This window comes from Centropristis striata, chromosome 21, assembly GCF_030273125.1.
Source record: "Centropristis striata isolate RG_2023a ecotype Rhode Island chromosome 21, C.striata_1.0, whole genome shotgun sequence".
NCBI classification, from domain to species: Eukaryota; Metazoa; Chordata; class Actinopteri; order Perciformes; family Serranidae; genus Centropristis; species Centropristis striata.
In genome coordinates, this window is record NC_081537.1 from 25933116 (window position 1) to 25960177 (window position 27062).

General features: G+C 38.6%; 2 protein-coding genes across 2 annotated transcripts; both read right to left on the minus strand.

Moving 5' to 3' along the window:
• Positions 1-64: 64 nt before the first annotated feature.
• trim16 (tripartite motif containing 16) lies at positions 65-11717 on the minus strand. Its single transcript, XM_059325224.1, has 6 exons — positions 10523-11717; positions 5942-6037; positions 4839-5072; positions 3259-3430; positions 2948-3043; positions 65-1249 (listed from the first exon to the last, which is right to left on the minus strand). The coding sequence occupies exons 1-6, from the start codon at positions 11216-11218 to the stop codon at positions 651-653; spliced, it is 1893 nt and encodes a 630-aa protein (XP_059181207.1). The 5' UTR covers positions 11219-11717; the 3' UTR covers positions 65-650.
• Positions 11718-16536: 4819 nt separating this feature from the next.
• LOC131960131 (fatty acid desaturase 6-like) lies at positions 16537-26651 on the minus strand. Its single transcript, XM_059325375.1, has 4 exons — positions 26595-26651; positions 20702-20889; positions 17555-17686; positions 16537-16802 (listed from the first exon to the last, which is right to left on the minus strand). The coding sequence occupies exons 1-4, from the start codon at positions 26638-26640 to the stop codon at positions 16608-16610; spliced, it is 561 nt and encodes a 186-aa protein (XP_059181358.1). The 5' UTR covers positions 26641-26651; the 3' UTR covers positions 16537-16607.
• Between the last annotated feature and the right edge of the window lie 411 nt (positions 26652-27062).

Consider the following 27062-nt stretch of genomic DNA (forward strand, 5'->3'; position numbering starts at 1 on the left):
TGAAAAAATAACATTTTTGAAAGAACTTGATAATTTACGGAAGAGGATTAGGGCCACACAAGAAAAAAATATTTGAGTTATGACTTTATTTTCAGAATTCTGAGTTTAAAGTCAGAATGAAAGATTATTAAAGTTTATCGTATGTACTTATTATGCTCTAATGTGGTTATAAAACTAAAACAACATTGATACGACAATACTATCATTTATCATAATAGTTTCTGTGAAAACATATCGTCCTAAAAAATGTGTAATCGTGACAGGCCTATATGAAATGTGTAAGCTCAAACTGTGAAGGAAACCAGGCAATTCTTTTTTTTTTGCAAATTAATATAATTTTTTATTTGCATTCAGAAAATATAGAACCGAGTGACCAGAGTGAATTCACAGTGGGATGGAAAGTAACAGTAGTCCCAAAGGTGCACAGTAAGAGTATAAATATGTCTGGAGCCCGAATATACACAAGATAGAACATTCACAATTTATCAGAGTTCTACAAAATAAACGGCTGCTGTAAACAGGTTGAACAAGGGAAGACTTCCCATATGTTTCCCTTAAAGGTTCAGATAACAATAAGTCCATTAGTGAGAGACAAAACATTTGTTTCATGAGCTGAACTGTCCCTCTAATCCTCCAGTAATCTGACATCGTTATGATACGATGGCTCCGCTAGAAGGCGAGGTTGGTGGGGACGGGCTCTTCAGCCGCAGCGGTTCCCCCGGAGCCACCAGGACCACCACGTTCTCCTTCTTGGACAACCAGAACGCCGGGTAAATGGGCTCCAGGAAATCGGCCTTGTACTCGTGGATGAGCGTCATGGTGCCGTCCACGCCGTAGAAGGCCAGGTGTCCTCTGGCGTAGTCCACGTAGACGCCGATCCGAGTGAACTTCTCCACGTTGAGCGGCGTCTCCACGTCGCTGTGCCAGGCGGAGAAGGTGCGTCCGTTCCACTGCAGGCACCAGGAGAAGTTGTTCCCGGTGATGCAGCTGTTGCTCTCGTTGCCCTTGCGGTCGATGCTCTTGTAGGTCAGACCCACGTGCGTTCCCTCGCCACTGATGTCCGCCTCGAAGTAGTGGCGCCCCAGGTAGAAGCTCTCCGTGGCCAGGACCTGACGCCAGTTCTCGAATCGCTCCGGGACGTCGGGGTACGGGTGCTGCCAGGGCGTGGTGTTGGTCACCTTCCGGTTCTCCTCCGTCAGACGCAGGAACTTGTGAGCCGTGTCCGCGTCGAAACTCACGTGGGCGGCGTCTGGAGGGAGGGTTGGGAAAATGTTCAATCAATCAATCAGACTTTATTTGTACTTTTCATAGAAACAAGAGAAACACATAGTGCTTCACATGAAAAAGGATGATGATAATAATAATAATAATAATAATAATAATAAAGAAAAAAAACACCCTCCATCCCATTAAAAACAAAGCACAAACTGAGGAAACACTGGAGGCAGGTTAGAAATTAATTAGATAAATAAATAAAAATAAAGTAAGGTAAGATAAAATAAAAAGTATAAAATAAAAAAATAAAAAAGTTAATAAAAATAACAATAAAAGTAAAAAAGCTAGATAAAAAATATGAAAATAAATAAATAATTTAAAAGTAGAGTATGATCATATATGTGTGTGTGTGTGTGTAAAAATAGATTAATATTAGTGTGACCTATTTGTGTGTGTGTGTGTGTGTGTGTGTGTGTGTGTGTGAGTCAGGAGAGCAAACACCGCTGAGGTCACCGAGTCATATCCTCCATAGTTTCTCTGTTTGTTTTTATAGATGTCACAACTTTTGGCACAAAACAACGGAGCAGCGTCATGTTTCAGATTGTTTCACAACTTGCTAATTATAATATACAGTATTTAATGGTTTAACTGCACCCAGTAAGAAAAAAAGAAAAAGAAAACAGGAATCAAACACAGAAGAAGTAAAAGAGGTTAAAAGACAAGAAGCTTGGACAGAATTAAAGTTTATGTTGCTATAGGTGCTGCACCAACCATAGATCCTAATGGGATATTTTTTTGTCAAATTGCATAATTGGGCTTTACTTCCAGGTTTAGAGTTTCAGCTTTACTAACTCGTTCTTGCTGAAATCTCATCCACAAAGACTGTTTATTTCTTCAGTTATTATCAGGGTTCAGATATTAGGAAAGAGGTAAAACAAAATCAATACTTTGTGTCAAATTGTTGATTTCTTTAGCATGTAGCTGACTAAAGAGCTTGATAACATTCATGATACAAAACCCTGCCAGGGTTGTTTTTACAAGGACCTGCTTGCTATACATTACAGAGAAAAGTCTAAATGTATTAATATGTTTCCCTCCTTTCCTTTCTCATCAATCTTCTCACGACCCCTCAGATTCATCCTGTGACCCTCCAGAGGGCCCCGACCCCTAGGTTGGGAACCACAGGACTAAACTTCATACAGTTAAAACTAGCTCCGCACATGATGAGATGCATTAGTAGTATTCCAATAATGTCATATTTAATGATATATCAGTCACAGGGGACTTTTTTCTGCAGGGCAAGTACTTTTAAGTACATTTAACTGATAATACCTCTATATTTATACTTGAACTAGAATTCTAAATGCATTTTTACAGTTATGCACATGATGATTTTCTGCAGAGCTAGTACTTTTTGATACTTTAAGTCAGCCACATTTAACCCTTAAAGACCGAGACAGCTTAAAACAGCTAAAGTAGAATTTTAAATACAAGATTTGTACTTTTATTTAGCATTTTTGCATAGTTGTGCTCTTACTTTTACTTGCAGTAAGAATGTTTCATGATTGTCTTGACAATATAATTCAAGTAAAATTAAACTTGGCTACTCTTGTTGCTTTTCCTGATACTGTAAATGGCATTTTTATAATTTGAGGGCTGTGTGGTGTCAAAGAAGATGGAGTGACTCAGCATTTCTAAACTTGACTGCAGTATCTCATGTTTAAACACTTACACTTGAGGAAGTCATCATGTGTCTCAGGATCTGGGATGGACATGTTCTGTTTGGCTGCAATAATTTCATGAACTGTTGTCTTTATGCCCATCTTGTCTGCAGTGAAAGAAAACACATGTCAGTCTCTGATAACACGTCACCCTCTCGGCTCATTTGCATGAAATTTGTTTGCACAAAAATGCAACAGAGAGAAAACTAGTCTGTTCTGTCTGTTGGCTTCTGCCGGTGACATGTGTGAACATGTACAGGCAGCCAAACCTCTATCAGCTCATCTGTGATTTACTATTTCACTAAGAGCCTGTTTTTCTCACCGTTCTTGCAAGTCTCTTTAACTTTGTCGATGTATGAGGACACGATCATGGCACACAGCTCCTGCGTGGAGTCCACAATCACACGGCTGAAGGAGTTCAGGCGGTCCATTAGGCCGATGTAGACCCCGGGCAGGGACACATCAGGGGCTTCCTTCTTCCACTCTGAGTACTCCTGCAGAGGAAACACAGAGACAAGCAGGACTGAGATGCCTTTGTCCTCCAGAGACACACTGGGGCTTCTTCTCTCAGACTAGATGCTGGTGGTTTTATCCGTAGAGACAGTTCTCTCTTTAAAAATAACACCTTAGGTGGTTCTTACAAGCAGTTTCTTGGTATTTATTGTTGACCAATAGGAGTTGCACTCTAATTTCTTCGTATTATATACAATGACAATAAAGGCTATTCTATTCTATTCTATTCTGAACCCCAAATTGCTCCTGATGCTGCATTCATCAGTTTTTGAATGAATTCCCAATGGTGGCAGGTGGCACCGTTTAGGGTAGCCTCTGCCACCAGTATGAATGTGTGTGTGAACAGGTGAATGTGTGCAGTCTGTAGTGTAAAGCGCTTTGAGTGGTCGCAAAGCAATGAGAAAAGCGCTATACAAGCGCAGGTCCATTTACCATTTATTTTCCTAAACCTAACTAAGTTAGCCTGGCAATGCAAATTAGTCTGGAGTTTCTCAGTTCATTGTCGAGTTTCCAAGAGGCTGCATTAACAGATGCAGACTCTCTGGATAGACCGACAACCAATCAGAGAAAGAAACTGGTGACAGAGTGCTGAGCGACATGTGCAAGTTAGAACGGTGCTTGGTCAATTTTAAAGCAGAAAAAATGGGAATCTTGGTCAATGTCACGACTTTTATTATTTCATCATTATTTGTAGCTCTGAATACTTTATTTAAGGGTTTTGTACCTCTTCGTTTTATTTTTGAAATGTCCGTGTGGCTTCCAGGGTTATTGATTACGGCATTTGCATCCAAGTTTTGACAGAAGCACACAGCCCATTGGTTGGACCTGTGGTCACCTGTGGTTATCTTGAAATAAAATAAAGGAAGGCCAAGGATAAACACGAGTTACTGCATCAGTGTGCTTCCTGTCAAGCCTTTTCGGAGGGCTGAATTTTGAAAATCCGAACAGTCAAAAATTTTCTCAAATCACAGCTAAACACTAAAATGTGTCTCTGGAATCAACGTAGCAAGAATCTTGATACATATTTGATCAACGCAGCCTAATTTGACAGTTTGATCAGAGGTTCAGGAGCATGGTGCCTTACACTGGATGCCAGTTATCGTATCCAACCAGCCCTGTGTTAGATAAATGATTCTCTCTGAGTGGGAGAGTGACCAGAGCAAATAAAACACGAGCTCTGCAGATTCATCTGGCTGCCAGGTGAGAACTAAGTTCTGTTGCCATAACTTAAACAAACTGCAATCATTTTGTGTTTAAAACTGTGACAATACCTTTAGGTATGAGGCTATGTTGATCACTTGTAGAGGTGCTAATTTAGGAAAGCCATTATTCGTATCAGATGGAACTAAACAACTTATTTGGTAACATGTGTTGGAGGACTTGTCGTACCTGTAGGAAGTCCACATCGTTCTTGTTCTTGGAGAGCTTCTCCATCTGTGCCTGAGTCTTCTTCAGCTCGGTGCACCTCTGCTCCAGGTGGACCCGGATGCCCTCGGCCTGCTTCAGCGCCTGCTTCTCCTCGCCCTCCAGGATCTCCGTCACCTCCCGCTTCGCCTTCTCCACCACCGCCTGCAGCTCCTCGAACTGGGTCTCCATTACCGCCCGCACCTCCGTCACAGAGTGCTGAGGAGGAGTCAAGTGAATTTTAATTGAACTCTCTGAAGCCTGAACCATGAAATAATTGCCAGAACAATCTAAAGTGTTAATTGAGCCTGATGACGAAAAAAATAAAAAAATAATTTTTTAATTTATAATTATAATTTTGCATATATAAATTCTAATTTGTATCATATTTGATAATTGTCTTTTTGTGCAATTTGTTGTTCAAATGTTGTTTGTTTTTTCTTGAACTAACAAAAACCTATACAACTAAACATGTTTTACCTTTTAAAACTTTGACTTTCCTTTCATCATTTTCCTCAAACATACAAAATAAAACATTTCCATGTAGCACAACATAAAACATCTGCTGAAAAGTTTTCACACAATTGATCCCTAGTGGATTATCCCGGTACTGCATGTATGTGATTGTATACATCACTTTTTTCAGGTAAAAAAATATCACACTCATGATGTAGAGGTCTCAAAAACGTGTGTATCAAATATGATACACTTTATAGGGTTGAACTGTGAACCCTGTTTAAGTAGTTTCTGACCTGATCATTTCTGTGCGGTCGGAGCATTCTTTACATTCTGATGAGGTCTAACAGGCAGCAGGTGGGGAATGTACCGGGATGTTACATAACTGAGCGCTTTGTTGCCTCATCAGCACCTTTAAAAGCACCTGAGGGGAACCTGTCCGGTTTGGGTGTCTCCGATACTTCAGGGCTTACAGGCTGGTGGCTCCTCGAGCCAAAAATAGCCGCTGCCAACTGTTTTTACATGAAGTATTGTGACATTCATGTGACACACACACACAGTGAGCTCATCTCAGAGCTGAGTCACGGTGTGTGTGTGTGTGTGTGTGTGTGTGTGTGTGTGTGTGTGTTTACCTCGATAGTGACTGTGTTGAGCTGCAGTTTGTTGATGGCGTTCTCTGCAGCCGTCACCGTCTTCACCATCTCACTCTGCTTCTCCTTCAGCTCTTTCTGTGAACACCACAACACATTTCAGCCAGAAACCACAAACTCTGCTGTCATGCTGCAAATATGCCAGATGATCCCAACACGCCCCGGCTCAATGTATCTGCAGACGTAAACATTTAGGAAAACTGTGTTGTTGCCAGTTTCCTCCGCTCTCTGTGTGGGTGGAGGGGGCACACATCCTCTTCTACTTCTGACATTTGTATTTTTTCAAAGCATGGACTTGTCTGAATTCCACAGACAGGTTCAGGCGACTACGGAGCCGAAGCTTCTGCTCAGAAGAATGTAAACCCTGAGGGGAACTCCACAAAACCCCTGCTAGACTGACTGAGTGTCAGAGCATCCGTGTCTGCGCCTTTATCAACCCCACCTTTGTTAAAGTATTTTATAAAAAGTACCTCACAGCTAAAAAATTTTGTTTGAGGAATTTCATGTAGGGAGGATGTTTTCTCTCCCCTCGACTCTAAAAACAACAAAATGTACAAGTTTTGAGACAAAACTACTTGGTTAGGTTTGAGAAAAAGATGATGGTTTGAGTTCAAATAAGTGTGTTTGTTACATAACTCAAGTTACACACGCAGATTAAGCACGTTACATAATTATAAATAGGTCAACGTTGACTTTTGGTTTCACAATGTTTCACACGGGACACGAGCAGCATTTGTTGTTTGTCGCTCCATCCAACCAACCTTCCCCTTTGACTCTGATTAGAAAGATATTTGTGATATGTTAAAAACAAATGTTATCCAGGAGAAAATATGTTACCCTAGAAATGTGAAATTTTGTTGAACGGGGATGTCATTTTTAAGCGGCAGGGCTGAAAACAGGCAAAAGTCTATACCTGTTTATTTGCGGACGATCTTATGATTTATATCTAAGAACAACTAGGCCTGTCACAATAACACATTTTTAGGATGATTTATTTTCCCAGAAACTATCACGATAAATGATAGTATTGTTGTATCAATGCTGTTTAAGTTTTACAATTATATTAGAGCATAATGAGTAAATCCTTTTCCACAGCAACGGATTTTTAAATCTGGAGAATATTAAAGATTGGAAATGAAATGTGGAAAAGAAATATTTAAATATCCTTGATAAATAAAACACAAATAAATAAACTACAACCAAAACAAATAAAATAGACTTTCAGGCTCTTAAAGGCAAAGGAATTCAATATATTGAGTCCAGAAAAAAACTATCGTGTTCATTTTTATATATCAAACGGCAAGTCGATATAGTAATTATCGCCTAGCTCCATCTACCCGACCTTCATCTTTGACTCTGATTAGAAACATATTTGTAATACGTTAAAAACAAATGCAATCCAGGAGGAAATAAGTTACCCTCGAAATGTGACATTTTGTTGGGAACGGAAATCTAATTGTTAAACGACAGGGCTGAAAACACAAAAATCAATATCCATTTATATGCAGGCGATCTTGTGATTTATATCTAGGAACAACTGTTCAAATAGTTGATCATCTCAGGTTAGAAACAGTAATATTTATGAGCTTTTGTGCAGATATTTATCCCCAGAAGGTTAATATAGACGATGCACAATCTAGAATTCATTCATTATCTTTATCAGGTCTTGGGGGTCTGGATCTGATCCCAGACCTGGTCCCCCCAGCACAGGTTTCCAGACTGTCACATGGCAGCATGTATAATTAAAACCCATCAGTCTGACTGCACAGAGCCTTTCTGTGAGCATAATATTTGTATAATCAGATCTGTATCTGCCTCAACATGTTTACTGAACTCTGGATGGTTTGTAGGAGCACATGAGGCCGACAACAGCTGAGTGTTGAAAAGTGACAAACAGCTGATCACAAGAGTGAGAACTGAGTCAGGTAAGAAAGCTTTTAGTAACACCTCTTTATCATGGAAGAATTTGCAAAAAGACTTGAAACTGTCTGAACGTATCACAATCGGTGAATTTAAATAGATTTTTAAGGACAAAGAAACCTCTTCCCTTGGTCGATGTGACTGCTACTTATAATTCTCTCCTGAGGCTCCTTCAGTGTTGTTGTGATGGCTGTATTTGTATTTAATTGTTTTTGATAACTGTGTTTAAATGTTGTAACTTGTCTATTTTTATGCTGCTTTATATACAGTATATATATTGATTTTGATGCATTTATAGTTTTTGTGTAGTGTCAGATTTAAAATGTAAAACCCTTTTATGCCAGACATGTCCACTTCCAAAAAACACTATAAAACTATTACTTTTTGGGGTTAAATCTTTTGATTCCCTACAGTCCAAGGCCAAAGGGTCTGAAAGGGTCTGAAAGGGTAGTAAATTATAGTGGGCCCAGAGGGTTAAGAAGTGTTGTAAAGTGACATTCTGAGTTTTTAAACATTATTTCTGTGACTCTAATGTAAAGCTTACAGAGTAGAGGACAGATGTGAGCTCCTGAGTTCCATGAAGGAAGATGAGTGGAACAGATACAGAGTTATTTCTCTCTATTGTCTCCTGTTTTATGTCTGTCCTGTGGAAGAGAAACTGTTTGAAAGGGAAGTGATTGAGAGCTGAAATATGCACGTTAATTTCCTCTTCAGCTGAAACAATTTACATATGAACTTCAGAGTTTCTCTTTTCTGTTTTCTGTTCAAACATGGTGGCAGGTTAGTGTGTGACTCTGCGGGCCTGTGACTCTGTTTGCTCTCAACTCTAATGAAGCACTTTGAGGTTTTGCAGCGACACACTGTGCAAATAACAGGTGCAGGCTAAAAGCTGCAGATCTCTGCAGGAATCTGGGCTCAGTGTCCAACCTGAGGGTCACAAACTGTCAGGAACAGAGATGGATAGCTCTGAGGCTGGAGCTGGAGCCTTCTCTGCCTCACAGGGGATCAACAGCAAATCTGAGAGCTTAATTATCTTCACACAGAATGATTTAATGACCTTTACAGTGGATATTCAGTCAGAATTACTGCTATAATTGAATAAAAGTGATCAGAGAGTGAAGGATGTGTGAGAACAACTGTCTCATCCATCACTCACTCACTATATCTCGTCTTCATGTGGAGAATAAAGCAGCAGGCTGGTTTGATTTAAGGACTATTGCTGATTAATGGCTTGCTGTGCTGCCATGTGACTATAATGGACCGTACCTTTGCCACAGAATGACAAATCAATAACAAATGAAACACACAGAGAGGTGTCAGATAACAAAACCACACCAGGGACTGGACGAAACCTGAGCTGTGTGTTCAAACACTCACAGCCAACAAACAGGCTTTATAATGTTGATTTAGGTTACAAAATAACATGTTTTTATGTGAAGAAACAGAGAAAACAAACTGGAACCAGCGACTGTCTGACATTTTTCTTTTTAAATTATTTTAACTCCTAATCTGAGAGTCATTAAAGATCATTAAAAGTACAAGAAAACAAAATCTGTGCATTTGTTCTGACTCAGACCTCCACACTTTTTTTATTCATTAAACAACTAATCAGAAGGCTAGTTTTAAAATAAACCACAAGTTCACTTGGGTTCACATATTTAGAAATATGAACATGTAAATCAACATAAACTAATTAGAAATAAATATGCCCACAAAATAAATAAATAAGGTGAATAAATGAACCCTGAACTCAACAAATGTGTTAAAATGTCAATATTAATCTATGTACTGGTAGTAATTACCACAGTTCAATAAATAAATAAATAGGTTTTTTTTTTTTTTTTTAAATAATGATTTTTTTGGAGGTCTAAATCTGTGAGACAACCACACCCCATTCATTTAAATATGAGGAAAGTAAATTACTAGAGCTATAGTAAATGAATGTAGAATTATGACAAACAAGTAGTACTTTTTTAAAATAAAAACTTTTTAAACGTTTTTAAATTCTAAACTATGTTGAGTCACTTATATATTTATGTTTATTTGTTAATTTTTTGTTTTGTTTTTATCTCAGGATATGTTTTTTTAGGCATATATATTTATTTAATATTGACTAAAACAGTGGTCTAAAGTTTTGAGGAGTTTTACTGAAAGAAAATATTGCAGAATATGATAAAAGTGTGAGAAAAAATGATAAAAGGGTGACAGAATATGAGAGAATATGATAAAAGTGTGAGAGTATGATACAGGTATGAGAGAATATGATAAAAGTGTGAGAAAACATGATAAAAGTAAGAGATAATATGAGAAAAGTGTGAGAAAACATGATAAAAGTGTGAGAAAAAATGATAAAAGGGTGACAGAATATGAGAGAATATGATAAAAGTGTGAGAGTATGATACAAGTATGAGAGAATATGACAAAAAGTGTGAGAAAACATGATAAAAGTAAGAGATAATATGATAAAAGTGTGAGAAAACATGATAAAAGTGTGAGGAAAAAATGATGAAAGGGTGACAGAATATGAGAGAATATGATAAAAGTGTGAGAGTATGATACAAGTATGAGAGAATATGATTGAAGTGTGAGAAAACATGATAAAAGTAAAAGATAATATGATGAACGTGGTAGAGTTGAACTGACCTCTATGGTGGTGCGGGCCGTTTCCACGGGGACGGTGTTGTGGCCCTTGTGCTCCTCGGCCACGCAGTCCTGACAGACGCAGCAGGCGTCGGCGCAGCAGAACAGGTCCAGGGGCCACTTGTGGCTCTCGCAGGTCCTCCTCTCGATGTCCCGGAGCGGCTCCACCAGCCGGTGGTTCTGGAACTTGGGGTTCTCCAGGTGGGGCCGCAGGTGGGCCTCGCAGTACGACACCAGGCAGGTGAGGCAGGACTTGAGGGCCCTGCAGGGGCTCTCGATGCAGGAGTCACACACCACATCGTCGGGGCCCAGAGGCTCCTCTTTCACCTCCTTCGCCTCCTCCTCTCCGGCTCCGTCTGTCTTCGTGTGCCCCTCTTTCTCCTCCTCCTCGGGCTTCTTGGGGTCCTCAGACTCCTTCAGGTCCTCCTGGATCTTGACCTCCTCTGCAGCCTTCGGGTCCGGGCTCTGCTCCTCTTTGCTCTGGATCCCGTTCTGCTCAGCAGGTTCAGGCTTGTCAGGACTCTGCAGACACTGGGGACACGCTTTAGTCTTGTCCCCGAGACAGGAGACACACACAGGGTGTCCACATGCTGCAGGCTGGTCCCCGTTCAGAGCACCTGAGCAGACTCCACACGGCTGCTGCTGCTGCTTCTGGTTCTGGTTCCTGGGGGCCTGGGGAGCTTGCTCTGTGTCTGCCATGTCTCCTCTCTCTGCTCTCTGACTAACTGGCTGAGCGGCTTCTGTCAGCCGGTAGTTCCTGGATCTCTCTGAGGAGCCTGGAGAGCCACACCTAGAGGATGTGAACCAGAGTCCAGGCTGGGTTTCAGTCTCTCCGCCCCCTCAGCACTCACATGCAGCCAGGCAACAAACACAGAAACTCCCCCAGCAGCTCTCAGCCCTCCCTCCCTCCCTCCCTCCTCCTGCAGGAGCAGCCACAGCGCTCAGAGGAACAGAGTGTAGAGTTGCATTCCCCCACATCAACTAAAGCTGCTTTGTCTTCTTTATCTCAGCTGCTGCTGCCTGATTGAATTGTTCCTGATCAAACTGAGGAAATCAGGCTGCAGCATTTTGTCTGTTACTTCCTCTCAGCATGATGAAGCGTTTCTGCGGCTCCAAAGTTCAAGTGTTAGAATCCGGTGAAATGTGTAAATACAGAATGAATCAGCAGGATGATAACAGAGTGAATGAGAGCAGCTGCTGCCACCCAGTGACCGGTCTGAGGTTCAACCTGAGCTCACAGATCATGTGATTGATCACATGACCACAATCAGGCATGGACCTGACCTCTGACCTCTGACTGCACCCCCCCCAAAAAAAATTTAATTAAAAATTAATAATTAATTAAAAAGTCCTTTTTACATTTTCTTTGTGAATTATTATTATTATTATTATTATTATTATTAATTTGGGACTTATCTTTATTATTTATTGTATTATGGTAAACATGATTCAGTTTGTTTTTTTTACATGTGAAATCTTTAATAAAGCAACTCATGTGAAATCAACAAATAGCTCTCAAATATATAATAATCATTTTTTAAAATATTTTTTATTTGTATATGTATGTATGTATGTATGTATGTATTTTAATATTATCATATTTATTATATTATATATTTTAGTATTATCTTATATGTTTATTGTTTTATTATATTAAAATAAATATTATCACATGTATTATATTATTCCTTTAATATTATATTATTATCAATATTACTATATTTATTATGTATGTTTTTGCATTATATTATATATATTTTATTATATTATTATTATTATTATTATTATTAATAATAATAATAATAATAATAATAAACATACTATTAAACTAACATGTCTAAATTATTAATACTTTTTCTATATTTCTAGTTTAAAACTGCTTGTTTATTATTAATTGTTATTTTTATTGACACTCCTCTCTCTCTTGCTGCTGTAATACTGGAAATGTCCCGTCATGGGACTAATAAAGGAAAATCTTTTATCTCTCTTTTAAATCCTGGTGACACAATAAGAAGAGCAGAGTAAATATATAAGAAAAGACGTATAGAAAACATGACGACAGGCAAGAACAAAGAACAGAGAGATGAGATGAAAGACATTCCAGTCTGAGGAATGCAAAGAAACTGCTGTGACTTCCTGTAAAAAGGAAATATGTCCTGAAAGCAGAACCTGCAACAAAACAAGCAGATTCACTTCAGAGCCACCAGACTCTATTCATGAAAACATAATCATAGCTCACAGAACACAGCAGCTGCTGCCCTGCTGCTTTTGTGAATCTGAACTCAACCTTTAACCCTCTGGAGTCCATCTGTTTATTGAAAATACACATTTTATTTACAGTAATAACTTTATTTATATATGATATGTAAAGCCAGTTGAAAGTGCAATCATAGGAGCTTTCACAGTGTGTCATTTATGTTTCTAGACCATTTTTAAAATGGGAATTTTCTTTCTACAATGAAAACTAGTACTATTTTTAATTTACGTGCAAATAGACTGTTTTGTAGTTTTAATATTTATTATTATTTCTACTGTTTTTGGCAAAAATAAAAAAAATATCCATAGAAACCTGTGTCTTTTGCTTGTATTTTCGGTTACTGGCAGCTTTATACTTTGTTAATTAAAATAAAATAAAAAAATCTGACTGATAGCCAAGTTTGTGTGGAGAAAAAGGAGCCATGCATGTGATGTAAGGACAGACTGAAAGATGCTAAACAGAGACAGAAATGAATGCATACGAAGTTAATAAATTTAAACCAAAATCTCCTGGACTTCAGAGGTTGAAAACAGAAATACTAACCAACATTTCTTAGTTTGTGTCAGTTCTCCTGCACGCTTCTCCAAACTGAAGGCATTTAAATAATTCAATAATCATAAATAAATCTCTTTAATAAGGGGATAATGTATTTACAGTTTGTTTTGTTGTCCCTGAGTAGAAAAAGAGGTTTAGTATATTTTTATGACACAAACAAATCTGATAAAAAGCTCTGATTAATCTGCCTGTAAGCCACTTCATTTAAATCTTTCTTTGTGCTTCAATTAAATGATGTAAAGTTTAGTTTTGTGTATTAATATACAATTATTTCATCAGGAATGTAACGTGATGAACCAGGTAATAAAAGCAACGCAAAAATTATTTTATGGAAAATAACTACATTTTTGTGTTTTGTTTTTTTTAAAGTGACATCACAGAACCAAACTGTCATTAAAAGGGTTAAAATCCTGAAAATAATTGAATATTTGATAGTTTTGATCAGGACTGAAGTTGATTGAAATATGTAACCATAAAAAGTTGAAAAAATATTTTTATAGCATTTTTTGGAAGTGGATATGTCTGCTATCAAGTAGCCATAAATGGGTTTTTACATTTTAAAATTGTTTTGTTGCCCCTGAGTAGAAAAAGAGGTTTAGTATTTTTATGACACAAACAAATGTGATAAAAAGCTCTGATTAATCTGCCTGTAAGCCACTTCAGTAAAATTTTTCTTTGTGCTTCAGTTAAATGATGCAAAGTTTAGTTTATGTGTATTAATATACAATTATTTCATCAGGAATGTAACTTAATTAATCAGGTAATAAAAGCAGCGCAGACGTTTGTGTCGATAAAACAGTTTAATTAATGAAAATTCACATTAAGTTTTATTAACAGAAAGAAACAAACAGTCTGAGGTCGTCATGTGTCAATGTGCTGTCAGTTCAGTGCAACAAAGTGTCTGATAAAAACATCAATAAATGTAAAAATATAGAAATAAACACAAAAAATACATGTAAATTCTATATTTTTACATGTATTTTATCATTTATTTCTGTATTTCTGTATTTATTTTTCATTTATTTGTACTTGTGTCATTCTAGATTAAGAACATTAATAAATAAATAAATGCAAAATATATAAATAAATACAAAAAATACATGTAAATTCTATATTTTTACATGTATTTTATAATTTATTTCTGTATTTCTGCATTTATTTTTTCATTTATTTCTACTTGTTTCATTTTAGATTAAGAAAATTAATAAATGAATAAATAAATGAAAAATATATAAATAAATACAAAAAATACATTTTTTACATGTATTTCATTATTAATTTAAAGGTATTTCTGTATTTATTTATTCATTTATTTCTACTTGTCATTTTAGATGGATTAAAAAAATGAATAAATGTATGACTACATTAAAAATATATAAATAAATAAAACAAATAAATGTAAATTTTAATACTTTTTTACATATATTTTATTATTTATGTATATATTTCTGTATTTATTTATTCATTCATTTATTTCTACTTGTGTCATTTTATATGGATTTAAAAAATGAATAAATGTAGAAATAAATACAAAATATGTGAATAAATACAAAAAATACATATAAAATTCTATATTTTTACATGTATTTTATTATTTATTTATATATCTCTGTATTTATTTATTCATTTATTTCTACTTGTGTCATTTTAGATGGATTAAAAATGAATAAATGTAAAAATAAATAAAAAATATATGAATAAATACAAAAAATACATGTAAAATTCTATATTTTTACATATATTTTATTATTTATTTAGCAATTTCTGTATTTATGAATTCATTTATTTTTGCTCCTCTATCTCTAATAAAAGGCTTCAATAGTTTCTAAAATACTAAGAAAATGATTATTACTATCATTGTTTTTTATAGAAAATTTATTAAATTATTTACCTTTTTTTTGCTCAAAGTTGTGTCTAAAGACTAACATCTGCTTGTGTATTTCCCTAACAACGAGTTTGAATATTTGGATTGATTTAATCATACTTCTGTAAAACTCTATGTCAATAAATTTAAGTTATTGTGCAAAAATAGTGTCTGAAAGCCAAAAATAAACAGTAAAATTAAAGTAATTCAGAACGCATTTGGTTACTGTTTTTAATACAATACTGTTGTGCTTATGTTTTTAACTTGTTTATGGAATAGATGAATTTCCCAGCTTTTATTAAACATAAGTGAAGCTTATAAGTGAGCTTTTGGTTCAGTGTTTTTTTCTTTGTGCTATTTGTTAAATTAGCTCTAAATGTGTAGAATATTCATATAATTATTTCAACAAAACAGAACAGTCATGAGGGATGAATTAGATAAACTACAATGGAAAAATTATTAGACCCTTGTTTTCTTCAATTTCTTGTTCATTTTAATGCCGGGTACAATTAGGCCGCGTTCAGACTGCCAGCCAAAATCAGATTTTTAGCCCATCCAGACTGGAACTGGATGGCTCTTTTGAAGTCTGAACAGTCACAAATCACATGAAATCCGGCAAACCTGATCGAAACCACCTTCGGGAGGTAGTTTCAGATCGCATTTGGACAGATGCGTCTCAGTCTGAACCTCCAAACACTCAGATTGGTTTTGACTGTCCGTGACGTCACTCTACGCGGCACGCTTAGCACCGGCAGCGTGGAGACGAGGTCTCCACCGGCAGCCGTGCCCGACTCATGCGGCCCGACGGGGCGTCCATCCGCCCGGTTTCTCCCCTGGTGCGTCTGAGATGTTCTGCACCTCTACTGGACAGAGATAAGGCCAATATACTGAGGTGACCTGCCTCCATCATGTTTGTTGTTGTTGTTCTTGTCGCTGTCGCAATTATATGACGCCGTTACTATGGCAACCTGTGAGATCAGTCAATAATGTGGCCCAGTCTGAACAGAAACATATCCGATTTGGACACTTGCTAAAAATAGTGTGGACAGTCAGCCCTAAAAATCGGATTTGAGTAGGAATCTGATTTGAATCAGATTCGCCTGCAGTCTGAACGCAGCCTTTAAGGTACATTTGTTTAGACAAATATAATGATAAAAACAAAAATAGCTGATAAGGGTTTAATTTAAGAGCTGATATCAAGACATTTCACATGGTTTTCTTGATAATGATTTTGGTTATTATCAAGAAAACCATGGACAATGTCTCGATATCAGCTCTTAAATTATTAACTAACTCTTATCAGCTATTTTGTTGTTATCATAATATTTGTCCAAACAAATGTACCTTGAGTTATACCAGGCAATAAAATGAACAAGAAACTAGATAAAACAATGGTTTAATATTTTACTATACTATATATGACTCTGTGTCAGTGTGTTATGGATGAAACTCTTTAGTGTCTTTAGTCCCACCAGCTCGGTGATGGGCGGGGCGAACACCATCAGCTCCTGGTATCTGTGGAAGAAGAGGCGGAGCCTGGAGCGGTAACTGTCCTGTTGGTACGGCAGCTTCTTCTCCGTCAGATACCTGGACACCACCGGCTTCACCTGCACACAAACGGAGACACGGATCAGTTAGAAGAGTGTGTGTGCAGCCCAGACGAACCAGGAGGCCGACACTCATCAGCTACAAATATATAAAAACCTGTAACACTGGAGTCTTCTGTAGTAATTTCATTTTACTTAATATATTTGATAAAATGTATTAAATATAAATGCGTCCTTGATTTTGAGGCAGTTGTTTAAGTAACTTTAATATAAAAATGTTTGAGATAGAATCTACTTATTTTGACCACATTAAATATAATCTTTATGTGTATGTAATTCTTAATCAAGAGAATTTTGAATATATCCAACACAATAGAATTAGTCCATTTTAATTGACAGGCACTTCCTGTTAAGTTGTTATTAATAATGAAAATTAAGAATTAATAATAATAAATATAAAAATAGATAAATAATAAAATACCAAAATATAAAATAAATTAAATTAAAATTGAAAAAAAAAAAACACTCAGACTTAATCAAAATTGACATTCACATAAATCCAACTTAAAAAAATGTATTTTTGCACATATACTTAACTATTCTATATAACTCTTGTGTATTTTATTTAATATCTTTATTTGGATATGGTAACATGTGCATTTTTCGTGTTTGCATCAAGCGTTTCCTTCTTTATATTATGTGCCATGAAGCATAAATCCCATTTTTTCTGCGAAACAACCCAGTAAAAGTCTGTCAGTGTTTACCTAGAGACACATGTTGTCGGACAGGAAGGGGAACAGGTGGTGCTCTACGTGGCAGTTGATGAGCGAGTGTCCGAACACCCAGTCCAGCAGTGGGTTCCTGGGCAGGTTCAGGACTCCGTGGGTCATCTGGTAGATCCTCTTAGGCCGGCGGGTCGGAGAAAACATGTCCAGGCCGATGTGCTGCACAACACACAGGGGACACAGATTAAATAAAGGTCTACAGGCAGTTATATACAGTACAAAGTCAGTTTATTCTAGGACTTCTGATTTTCTATATTATTATGATTATTGTTATTATTATTATTTGGGTTTTTCCCCATATATTCTATTAACATCTTATTATTATTTTTAAATCTTATTTTTTCTATTATTAAAAAATTTATATTTATTTTATTCTCTGTTTATTCATGTCATTCAATGTCCTAATTGTGAAACACTTAATGCTGTATTTATTAACAAATATGATTATTATTATATCATTATTATTATTATTATTATTATTATTACTTTCATTTAAGAAGGATTGTGGATGCAGTATTTTTTTTTACACTTTTAATTTTAATACTTTTACTGAAGCAAAAGATCTGAGAACTAGTGATAAGTTTCAGGTTGAAAAAAAAAACGATTTTACAAGATACAGATTTAATAAGGAATATGTTCAATATTAGCACCAAATCTGCTGAAAATAAAACCTATATTTAGAAACAAGGAGTCTCCTATTTAAAGTTACTACAAGCAACTCCTTTCGTGTTGAGTTTGTCCAAACAAATGTACCATTAGCTGTACCAGGCATTAAAATGCCACAGTTTGAGGTTTTCAATTAGATTTTCTTTTGATTAAAATCATGTGATACGACTGAAAACTCCAGAAATGCTCTACAACTTTACTAATCTCTAAATTCAGCCAGAAGTGTGCTGCATGCTTTCATACAGTGTTAATGTGTAAACGTGTTTTCTCTCTCTATAACAGAAGAGTTTTTATACACGATGTCCACAAATGAGACACCAGAGTCCAGGTTAAACTGGGCTACAAGTACACTGAGTTCAGGGAGCAAAGATAGGACACCAGCCAACAGCAGCAGCAGGACTTCAGGTCTCAGTCCGACCCCCCACAGAGAAAAAACAACCAGAACCTGTTCTCTAATCCACCTTTACACACTTTGATCAGAACAATGAGCTGCAGCGCTCAGACTCCATCTGGGAAAATCATGCATGAATTGTTGTTTTTATCCGTCGGTCTTTCAGCGGTCTGATCCACGACAACACAAGCTGCTCTCAGTCTGAGGAACAACAGGCGATTCACAAACATTCAGTCATTAAATCTTTACCAAATCTGTCAGAGAACACATGTGCCGGATACTTCTGGCTGAATCTAGTGTTTGGTAAAGTCGTAGAGCATTTCTGGAGCTTTCAGTCGTATCACATGATCTTAATAGAAAGAAAATGTAATGAAAACCCTCAAACCAAAACTGATTTCAATGTGTTTGTCAGTCCGTTCACTGCTTTGGTGCAGACTGAACTACATCAAGTACTGTGAGATTTTCTCCAGACATTCATGTTCCCCAGAGGATGAATCCTGCTGACTTCTTATTGATTCTTATATTTATCTTTTTATCAGCTGATCACTTTGGGCTTGAAGCTAAATATCTGGACTATTGGATATTTGTGATGGATTCCCAAGAAATTTGGTACAGACATGAACATTTAACTCATCATCAGGTCATTACTATTAAGATCACATATCTTTTTTTAAATGTATAATTTTTGCGAGTGTTAATAGAAAGTTACATTTGTTTCACATCATGTTCTTCATACTAGCCTTTCTGCAAATGTTTTATAGTGAGTAACTAATAACTGATATAGAAAAGCACAAGGCAAAAATAAATAAATAAATAAATAATGCTGGAAAAGAGAGTAACAGAGAAAAAAGTACTAAAGCTGCATTCTCTCTAATGTCCAGCAGGGGGCGACTCTACTGGCTTCAAAAGAGTCAGATTGTACTGAAGTCTATGAGAAATTGAGCCTACTTCTGACTTGATTTTATGATTTTATGTGTATACATGCATATTTAATTTTGTGCGGGCAGTTCATTTTATTTATTTTATCCTTAGCGCCATATCTTCTAATTTTTATTTAATTTTACCTTATTGTATTTCATCGTTCTAGTGTCTTATTGTGCTTTCTTTGTCTTATCTATTTTTTTGTGCAGCACTCTGGAAACCTTGTATTTGCTAAAACCGTGCTGTATAAATACAGTGGATTGGATTTATTTGTGACCTCAGTAAACACTCTCATGAAGATTTGATGGTCTCAATTTTTAGTTTCAAGTCTTTTTTAATACAACATGAAGTCAATTTTAGTCGTAAACTTGTTTTGGCGTATTTTTGTTAGGGATTAATAAAAAAAATAGCAAGAATCACATTATGACTTTTAGCAAGAATGCAGCTTGGAGACATTTATAAAACACATTTATATGCCAGGCACAGCACACAGAAATAAGAAATAAGAAGTATCAAAAGAAAGGACATACTGATAACGCTTTGCACATCGCCACATAATTTGAGGGCAAGCAGATAAAAAACTGAAGCACTCTTTGTGCTCCAATTCAAGGCCAGGGGCCCAGGTGGAGATTGATACTGACGAACACTCGACAAGATACAATAGTGTGCTGTTAGCTTCTTTCCTCACAGGGCGGTGACTGGAAGCTGAAGCACCAAGAGGCTAGGACTAGCCTGCGTGCCAACGTAATGGGCGGGCCGAGTCTAAACCATGGTGCTGCCCCAACTGTTTTTGACCAATCAGATAGTCGCTCATTCATATTATAAAACTCTGTGTAAAAGTAAGTTAGGCATCCTTTTCTGGGAGGTGGTTACAGCTAACTGCTTTGCAGCCTGTGATTTCTGAACAGAGAAGGTCTATGTACATCATTTACTCTTTCATTATTGTCTTAAATAAATAGTCAAAAGGATTTTACTCTCCTCTCATTTGTTCTGCAAAAAAAACGAACTCTAACACCAGTGTGTTTTTAAGTTCATTCTGATGCTTCTGTACTTTTACTTCAGTAAATTTTGAATGCAGGATTTTTACTGTAGTGGAGTAATTTCACAGTGAGGTGTTGGTACTTTTACTGCACTAAGAGCTGCTAGCCTGGCTGCAGACTCTGCACATGTACAGTCCAGCTGCAGGTATTTCTCACCTGGAAGATGTTGACGTGGATGTATGGCATGGAGAACATGGCTCTGCACACCAGCATGCAGAGCAGAGTGCTGAGGGGCGACTGGAAGCCGGACACGTGGACCAGCAGCCAGTACTGGGAGTAGAGGCCCAGAGAGACCATCAGCATGGTCCTCAGCACCACGGCAGCAGAGTGGCCTCTGAGATGAGCTGCAGACACAGAATCACACACCTGAGAATAAACTGACAGCTGGGTGAGAGAGGCGAGCTAACACGGGGACACGAAGAGGATCAGACAGGGGGAAATCTATCTCAGTGTTATGCTGGCGGTCACATTTAATGTAGAAGTATGTGAGTAAACTCATAAAAGTACTGTGGCCCTGAGAGCTCACAGCGCTGCAACTTAAGAAAACACATGCAAATACACAAAACACAGGCATGTTGAGAAAACATCTTAATCAATTCGACAACATGAGCGCAGCATTTAGAAAACGCTGCAAAGACCACAACACAACACAATAAGAAAAAGAGCTGCAAATAGACCACAAAACAACAGAAGTGTTTCCAGAGGACACTTAAAGTGATGCACACATCTGGACACGCTTGTGATATTATCACGTTATTTCAGGATAATAATAATTCCACGTTCAACATTATAACGTTCAACATTATAATCATGAAATAACGTGAAATGATCACGTTATTTCATGATAATGATATTTTCATGTTATAACGTGATATATAGTGTTAGCCCGCTAGACCGTGTCAATCACATTGCAGTTAAACAAATCAAATAAATGAATGAAACACGTTTTAGTTGGTCTCTCTCAATGGCTATGAGTTGGTCTTGGTCTTGCTAGCCTGCTCACGCTAGCATGCTATCGATCGCCAGCTAATGTTAGCACGATGTGATCAGCAGCTAACATTATGATGTGAAATTATCATTATCTTGAAATAACGTGATAATATCACAAGCGTGTCCAGACGTGTGCATCACTTTTAAGTGTCCTCTGGAAACACTTCTGTTGTGTTGTGGTCTTTGCAGCGTTTTCTAAATCGTCACCTTGTTAAAATAATCGCCTAACTCATTTTTTCAAGTTTTGCAGAAAACACAAAAAACTCCACCAAAAGTGTAACATGACAATTATTGATCGTTTCACTCAAAAAGGATGTAACAAAGGATGGCTATTGACATAGTAATGACTTAGGCAATTTTTTGAACATGCCTTTAGACTTAAGCAAGATATGGTAACACTTTATTTTGAAGGTGTCTACATAAAGCCTGATTTCCACTGGGCGCGTTACAGCAGCATCACATCAGTGTCGCGTTTGGCGTTGCAAATAGGTAACACTCTAATCAATGAGAGCATTTCCAACGGGCACGCTGCACAACGTTACAGCAGCGTCTCTACGCGAGCATTAGGTAGGACTTCTATTTCTCCGCGAGACGCTGCCAAACACAATACGCAGTTCATGCAGCCTAAAACTACTTCACATCAACATTATGTTATGACCGAGGCACCAGATCAGCAATCAATCAATCAAAGGGTCTCAGAGGATCGGCGACACGGACGACAACATGGTGGAACATCATACAATCATTTATGACATAACATATTGTTTTTATAAGGACAGATGGTCAGATCAACAGATCTTCCACGTCAGAGAAGTAAAGTAAGCTGTTGGTTGTTGTTGTTTACTTTATACACACAGTTTATCCATAGACTGCGGTCTCCCGTATGGTCAGGATTATCACGAGATCTCGTTATCTCGCGTGTATACGACCGGCTAAGTTGACGTGACGCTGCTGTAACGAGCCCGGTGTGAATTGACGCCGGGCAGAAGACGCAGCAAAACCGCGGTGGAGCCGCCTGTGCCGCAAGCGGGCATGCACAGTGACAAACAAAGCACACATCTAAAAGGTATAAATACTTCAGCGACATTATTGATTATACACAGATATCTATGCAACTTTAACATTATAAACTGACCGAAAATAAGAAGTTTTGAGAGGCAAAATAAAGATGAATTCATGTTTTCAGTCCCCAAAAAAAACAAACTCCTGTTGCTCATAAACGCAGGGCTTGAAACAGAAAAAAATCCAGTGCCTGATTTTTTTTTTATGCATGGGGGGGGGGGGACTACTGCAGGATAAACAACATGGATGATATTGAAAAAATAACATTCATTTAGAGCCGCCTAGTCCCCCAGGCCCAAGGAATCTCCAAGACAACATCCCCACGGGCAGACTGAACACACACCCCAGTGCGGAGGCCCCCATGAGGGAACACTGGAGCTAAAAACTAAAAGACTTAAAGACAACAGGACAAGATAAAAACTAAAAGACTAAAACACAACAGGATAAAATTGAATTAAAAGGTTCAGTATTGACGTTACTCACTTGAAACGAAATTCACATCACTATGAAACTAGTCAGTGCTGATCAAATCACAGCGGTGGCTGCAGCCCGACATGCCCCCAGAGAGACCGGCGCACAGACAGGTTGAGACATGTCGCCCCTGCCAGCCTGTGCCGCGCGCGGGCATGCACAGTCACAAACAAAGCACACATCTAAAGGCATAAATGCTTCAGCGACCTTATTGATTATACACAGATATCCATGTAACTTTAACATTATAAACTGACCGGATATAAGAAGTTTTGAAAGGCGAAAATAAAGATTAATTCATGTTTTCAGTCCCCAAGTTTCAAAAACAAACTCCTGTTGCTCATAAACGTCTCTGGATTTCAGCGGTGTGGCATGTGGTGGTTATTCCTCCAGAAATCAGACCAGCAGCCCTCCCCAGCGCATGAACATAAATGCACGCGTGGCCGGCCCAGCTATGTACACAGCGGGTTGCAGATCAACACACAGAGAGGGGTGGTGAGCACAGCACTAGTGCTTCACATAGCGATTTTTTAATCCCTTAAATCTAAAAATATTATTATAGCTTATTACACCTTTAACTAACTCCACACTCGCTCACCATCTCAACTCGCTCTCATGACGGACACGCACTCCCGGGTCTCACTACTTCACAGCTGCACATCGCACAAGTCACCCAAGCTCCCGTGAAAAAATCGAGTTGTTTGCATCCCTGGAAGGCGGAACGAAATAGCGAAAACCGGGAAAGACGTCGAGGTGACGTATGACGTCATACGTCACTACTTGCCTGCTCAGTAAATTGTCCTCAAACTGAACTTCCTGTCTGACTTGACGTTGTGTTGTTTCTACAGATGAGGTACATCGTAGAGACTCAGGGTCAACCACAGGACAACTTGCTCGACCTCGCACCAAAGACTGCTTGTTTCTTCAAGAGACTCTCCTACTCCACTACCGGTGGCAAGAAATATCAACTGCTGGTAACTGTCACTTCAAATGTCACAAATTTTTATTCCCACAACCACCTGTTTGCAAAAAATGTCCAATTTTACTGTACCCAGAGGAGTTTTCAGACACCAGAGGAGTTCAAAGCCAAGACAGGGATTCAGCCAATGGAGAACAGGAGAATGAAGTTCAGATCTTTTTGGTCATTCAAAGAAAACTTCAATTGAACGTATTTCTGAAACATTCATAAAATATGCACAAATATCTCCACAGGGTTTTTTAATCACTCCTGGAGGTGTTTTTCAAGATTCCTCTGACCTTTGTTGTTATTTTTTTAATTCACATTTTAGGTCCGGGTCATCAACTCCCAGAATCCTGCAGATAGGGCTGCAGAAAAAGCTGACCTGCAGATGTTTGTAGACATGCTGGTCGGAATGCTCCAGATCGATGCTGCCAAGAGGATCACACCCCATCAGGTGCTGGAGCATCCGTTCATCAACATGGGCCACTTAGTGAGCATGAAATCTGGCAGCTCCTAGTAAGTCAATGCTGTGATTTGATCAATTTGATATGAGTGAATTTATCTGAATGTGTTGATGACGTTGACTAATGTAATGATTCGTTGTCTTGCAGTGTCAAGTCCTCTTATGAGACAATGGCGGCTTGTCAGAAAAAGACCACAACTTCTAGCAGGGTGAGTTCTCTGAGTGGGTCTCAGCAGCAGCCCTCCTCTGGGACCAGTCACCGTGTCCGGCAGAACCTTCCTCGTCCTTCTGCTGAGAAGAGCAGCCAGACCCAACCTGGCAACATTCACCCAGGTCCCTGCACTAGTGCCTGGACCACTAGTTCAGCCAAGTCAGGGATAAAAAGAAAGATATACGAAGAAGATGAGACCTTGCATCTGGCCAAAAGGGTCAAGACTAAATCTCACAGGTAAGTTTGCTATGGCACACAATTATCAGTCAGTTTATTCAGAATAATTTAAAAGTTTTGTGTCAGTTTGATGTCTGTTTGCATTACAAATCTGTTTAATCCTTTCTCCTCCTGTTTGTTAAATTACAGAGAAAGCAGTGCAGGTCCATCGACATCAAGCAACAGACTAAATTCGACCAAATACAATCAGGCTCGCACTGCTGCACCACAGCCCTCCACCAGCAGCCAGACCCAGAGCTGCACCAGGCCAGCGGTGAAGAGAAAGGCGGGGTGGTGAAGATAAGGGTCATCCTAAAATGGACTCTCACCACTATCAAACATCGGAGGATGGTAAGAAGAGGTTCAGGAGAAGTCCATCCACCTCAAGTAGAAATAGCCAGACCCAGAACTGCATCTCAATGAAGAGAAAGATCAATCAAGACGAGGACTCCCACATCACACAGGCCAAGACAGAAAGAGGGTTCAGAAAAAGCTCTGCAGGGCCATCCGCCTGCAGAGACAGCCAGGACCTAGGAGGAACACTTGACCGAACCCAGCCAGCAGACAGTAACGTGACAATCATAAAATCAAAGAAGTCAAAAGTGAAGTGAACAATTATACTTCATTTTAACAACAACAAAAGAAAGAAACACTAAGGTGGGGGAGGATGGGACAAGTGATTGTGCCAAAAGAAAGTTGAAATAAATACAACAAAAGAAGGCCTATATAAACTACCTGTGAGGAAAACAAACAAACAAAAAGAAAAAGATGGCTCAAAACGCGGACTCCCACATTTCACCAGGCCAAGACAGCAAGAGGGCCAGAAATAGCTCTGCAGGGCCATCCAACTGAAGACTGAGGAGGAGCACTAAATCGGAGGACCACGGCCACTTGTTGCAAATAGCAGACAAACCGAGAGCGGGACTCAGTCAGGACTAAGAGAAAAAGCAGCTGATGAAAAGGATGTGCTGCACAGAATAGGATCCCCTTTGAGAAAAAGTGGGGAAGAGGTCATGGTATTGTATGAAAAACAGAGGATGCGGATGGGAGGTGAATAGATATGAGCTATAGCTGTAGCTGGTGACATGGCGGCGAGACTGTAAATGGTAAATGGACCTGCACTTATATAGCGCTTTTCTAGCTGCTTTGCGACCACTCAAAGCTCTTTACACTACAGACTGCGCTCATTCACCCTTTCACACACACATTCATACTGGTGGCAGAGGCTACACTAAACGGTCCCACCTGCCACCATTCGGAATTCATTCACACACCGATGAACAGCATCGGGAGCAATTTGGGGTTCAGTATGTTGCTCAAGGATACTTCGACATGTAGGCTGCGACGGTCAGGGATCGAACCACCAACCCTTCGGTTAGGGGCCAACCAACTCTACCAACTGTGAGACCTCATACTAGCCGACCCGACATGCTGCAAAAACTTATCTGAATCATCACCAACTTCACCAACTCAAATCGTTTGCGGAAGACCCCATTGAAGATTTGGAACTTTATATCGACACGACATACAACAGTATGTCTTCTCGGCGCGATAGCAAGCAAAGAAGAGCGCACCACAGCCCTCCACCAGCAGCCAGACCCAGAGCTGCACCAGGCCAGCGGTGAAGAGAAAGGCGGGTGGTGAAGATGAGGGTTATCCTAAAACGGACTCTCACCACCATCAAACATCGGAGGATGGCAAGAGGTTACAGAGAAGTTCATCCACCTCAAGCAGAAATAGCCATGCCCAGAACTGAATTTTTTTTTATCTGGGGGGGGGGGGGGGGGGGGCTTCTGTATGTATGTATCAAAATAAAATACAATACAAAATGGAATAAATAAAATACAAAATTAAATAAATCAAAAATTTCCCCCACAAAAAACAGTTACAGTTATATCTTATTTTCTCATTCTTTTTGGTTCAAAAACATAGTCCTGCAACATTTCAAAGCCACTCCTTTTCAAGTTGGAGGCATCTGGTAGTCCGGCAGAGGACTGACAGGAGGCTTTAGGCCCGGCAGAGGACTGAGAGGACGCTTTGGGCCTGGCAGAGGACTGAGATGAGGCTTTAGGCCCGGCAGAGGACTGAGATGAGGCTTTAGGCCTGGCAGAGGACTGAGATGAGGCTTTAGGTCCAGCAGAGG